The sequence below is a fragment of the Perkinsus marinus genome (assembly GCF_000006405.1).
Source record: "Perkinsus marinus ATCC 50983 genomic scaffold scf_1104296951948, whole genome shotgun sequence".
Lineage (NCBI taxonomy): Eukaryota > Perkinsozoa > Perkinsida > Perkinsidae > Perkinsus > Perkinsus marinus.
In genome coordinates, this window is record NW_003209090.1 from 25356 (window position 1) to 28698 (window position 3343).

The 3343-nt window shown below is 51.6% G+C and overlaps 1 protein-coding gene across 1 annotated transcript in view; it reads left to right on the forward strand.

Moving 5' to 3' along the window:
- Positions 1-1465: 1465 nt before the first annotated feature.
- Positions 1466-3343, forward strand: part of Pmar_PMAR013471 (hypothetical protein) — a gene marked incomplete at both ends in the record, with an annotated part of 2432 nt that continues 554 nt past the window's right edge. Inside the window, 4 exons of the mRNA XM_002777385.1 lie at positions 1466-1604; positions 1652-1857; positions 1976-2791; positions 3041-3200. Of these exons, the coding sequence (XP_002777431.1) occupies positions 1466-1604; positions 1652-1857; positions 1976-2791; positions 3041-3200 (1321 nt within the window). The remainder of the gene's footprint in view (positions 1605-1651; positions 1858-1975; positions 2792-3040; positions 3201-3343) is intronic.

Here is a 3343-nt window from a genome sequence, read left to right on the forward strand (position 1 = left end):
AAGTTGACAAAGGATTAACTCGGGCGTGGTAAAACTCGTGGGAGTAGATCCTGGGCTTCTCGCGCGAACTCTCCTGTACTCGATCGGTCTATGATAGACCGTCTATCGCCCTACCACAAAACATGATAATCATTTGAACTCAGAGTCCAAAGACATCGAAAGTCACTGAGAACAGACAACGAAAAGCAGAACCAAGGGTGAAGTGTGTGGTTAAATCCAGCTTGGCAGTATGCGGCCCTGATACGGCTTTCGCCGGACAGGAATCATGAAGAAGTTGTGGCGAAAGCCTGTCACAAAACCAGATTTGAACAAATCACCTGGCGATATTCGACTCCGACTCGGGAATATACCAACCGTGATCGATAAAAGGCGGATATCGCGAAAGATGGTGTAATCTTCATAAACAAATGATTATACCAAGATATCGGCGACTTACGACACGTAGTTGGCGAATACCGATAAGTTCACCAAGTTTTATAGCAATATCTGAGCCACTGGCATGTTACACCAATACCAAGTTGCTGTAACCGTGCGCACAGAACGGAATAGATCATTTGGGCGAACGAAATTACGGATTTCCTCAACCAGTTTCCGCCACATCTCGGTGAAATTCGTTAGGTGTCAACGCCAAAGAGGTGAAATATGGTCCAAAAGCGGTCGTATCCCATGATTGAGCGTGTTGGCGAGAGTTCATTAGGACCCGAAATCACCAAGCTTGGCGAGTTGGTGAAACCTGGTTCTCCGGTCACAACACTACACTCCATGTTGTCGTAGGTGCTCCTCGTCCCCTTTCCCTTTATGGGCGTAGGTAGAGGTTACTAGAACCCCGCTACTGATGTATGAGGACCATATTTTCATAGGATGAGTTAGACCTATCGACGCTGGTTCCCCTATAGGCTTTGTACTACTCGTATACGGTCAATTGTTCACGACTACGCTGTAGGGCTTTACCACCAATACTACACCTTTTCCCATCCAAGTTTGACAGCGTTACACGCAAGAATGTCAACGTGTCACACCGTGTCAGCGCGCAACAGGGATGAGTAGCATAGGAGTGTTTTTCGCCTATGCTACTTTTCCCTGTTGCGTTGGAGTGTCAAACTTGGGCGGTTATTGTCAAAGTTGTATGAAACATTTCTAGCCGTGTCAACCTTGCTTTCAATAGTGTCGAACTTGAATGTAACCTTTAAGCATGGTATCAAACTTGAATGCCACTCGGGCCAGCTTGAATCGTCTTCGTCTCTCCAGATCCCCTTTATCAACACTTCTGTTTGCCTCTCCTGCGGCGTAGTGGTGTCGCCCAGAGCCCAGTTGAACACAGAGTGTCTCCCATGGCCACAGTCAACTATCTATGGCCTCTGCTGCTGGCTTACGCCCACCCCTGCTCTTACCGCCTCTGTTGTTGCCTTGCTGTGATGACATTATCACTATTCCTCCATCGCTCGGCTCAGCCCTTCATTTTTCCATGTCCATCAGCGTCAATGGACCCGATAGGATTCTGCTCTATATCGACAGCGGCAATCCAAGGCTGCGCGCTCCCCTATGTACTAGGGCAGAGTTGGAGGCTGAGATCAGGGAGCAAGTCCTCAAGGAATGCGAGAGTGGTGATAGTCATCAACGTATCCTCGTGAGTCTTGAATGTCCCTCTTAGGATCAACTTGGCTGCGACTATCCGTCCTTTCCAAACAAGAGCGCCGACATCGTGTGGCTGAACTGGTCAGGGAAAGGACCACTAAGCTCACTGCCAACGGAGGAATGGGTGCTCTGCATTGCAACGATCACGATGGACTAGGTTGGGGAATACGTGCTAAATATGGTAGTAAGAGTAGCAAGGTCAATTGTGGCGAAGGAGCTTGTGTAAGGCACTATATTGACCACATCCCTTCGCGAGTTTCTTACCACACTTCCGCTACATCTTCCGGAGTCCATGCTTTCATCCGCCAGCGTTGAAGTCCGGTTGAATTCTCCTCCTGAGGCGCTGTTGAAGTATCCTAAATTGGGACTAGTAAATATCCAGCAGCTCATTGACTCTGTGGAGGCCTCCTCCCATCACGATTCAGCGGCCTGCCCCACAGCCTTCGAGCTTGATAGTATCTTCCCTCAGCCTGGCGATATCGCTCTATTACTCATCTTCCATGTAGAGACCCTCGCCTCTTTCCCAAAGGAGACCCTCGTTCACTTTGCATCCCGCTGTGTTGCGTGCTCTGTTCCCGTCTACATAGCGGTCTTCGGGGCCCAGCCAAGCGCTGACGACATGGGCCTTCCGGAGCTGCTCCTCATTGGCCTTTGCCTGGAGACTGCCGGCTGGTATGCTCAGTGTCCTATGTTGGGCACTCCGACCTTCATAAACAAGGACAGCGCTATATCCCCTATGATACTGAAGGAGTTCTCCAACCTTGTTGAATCAGCAGCAGCTAATGGCAGTACGGCAACCGGCTCGGGTGAGATTACCGGCACTAGCTGTGGAGAGGCTGATCTCATCGATTTGGGTGGACCAGTGGAGACTGGTGGAGATGGTGATGCTCCTGCTGCCCACAGTCCGCTGGAGTTGGAGGGAATAGGGACGGTTGATTTGGTGGATAGCTTAGGGAATGGAGAGGAGTCGACCTTGGCTTCTCCCAAGGCATTGCAGCTGGCTGAGGCAATGGTAAAGTCTACTGATGTGTCCAGGAAGGTCTCAGCCGTAGCGGAGCAGCAGCACCAGCCGATATCAGTATTGGAGGGGGACTCGGTTGGGGTGCCCGTCGATGGCGATAGCCCCGTCAACCGACATGGAGGTTCAGCTGATGAGGTGCCTCACTCGCCAGAATCTACTCGGCAATCTCTTACAAGTTCCTCTTCTCCTTCTTTATCATCATCATCATCATCGTCATCATCGTCGTCTAGCGCACCCGCTATGGTTCCGGACCATCATCGATCCGAGCCGCCTGAGGCTCCGTATAGGGTTGTACTATCGCCTGCTACTGTTTCTGGTGGATCTGTGAGAGGTAATGAGGAAGTGTTGCCATCATCATCAGCAGTGGTCAGTGTACCTACGCAGGCTGATACTCCCTCTCCACTCCCTCGTGCTCGACCAGGGTCGCCGATGGAGACGAGGCATCCTTTCTGGGCACCAGGGGATGTTGGGCAACTGGAGGACGATCTCTCTTCTGGGATCGAGGCGGCCGCTATGGCTAGTGCTGAGTACTTGGCTGGCTTTGGTAGCAGGATATTCTCCCTGGCCCAGCACGCTGTGGCTACTCCACGAGATGATCCTCACTCAGATGAGGCACTAGCGCTGACCCACGCTGCCCTAGAGGGCCGACCGTCACCTCGACAGGGCCCTCCAACAGTCGCTGAGTGT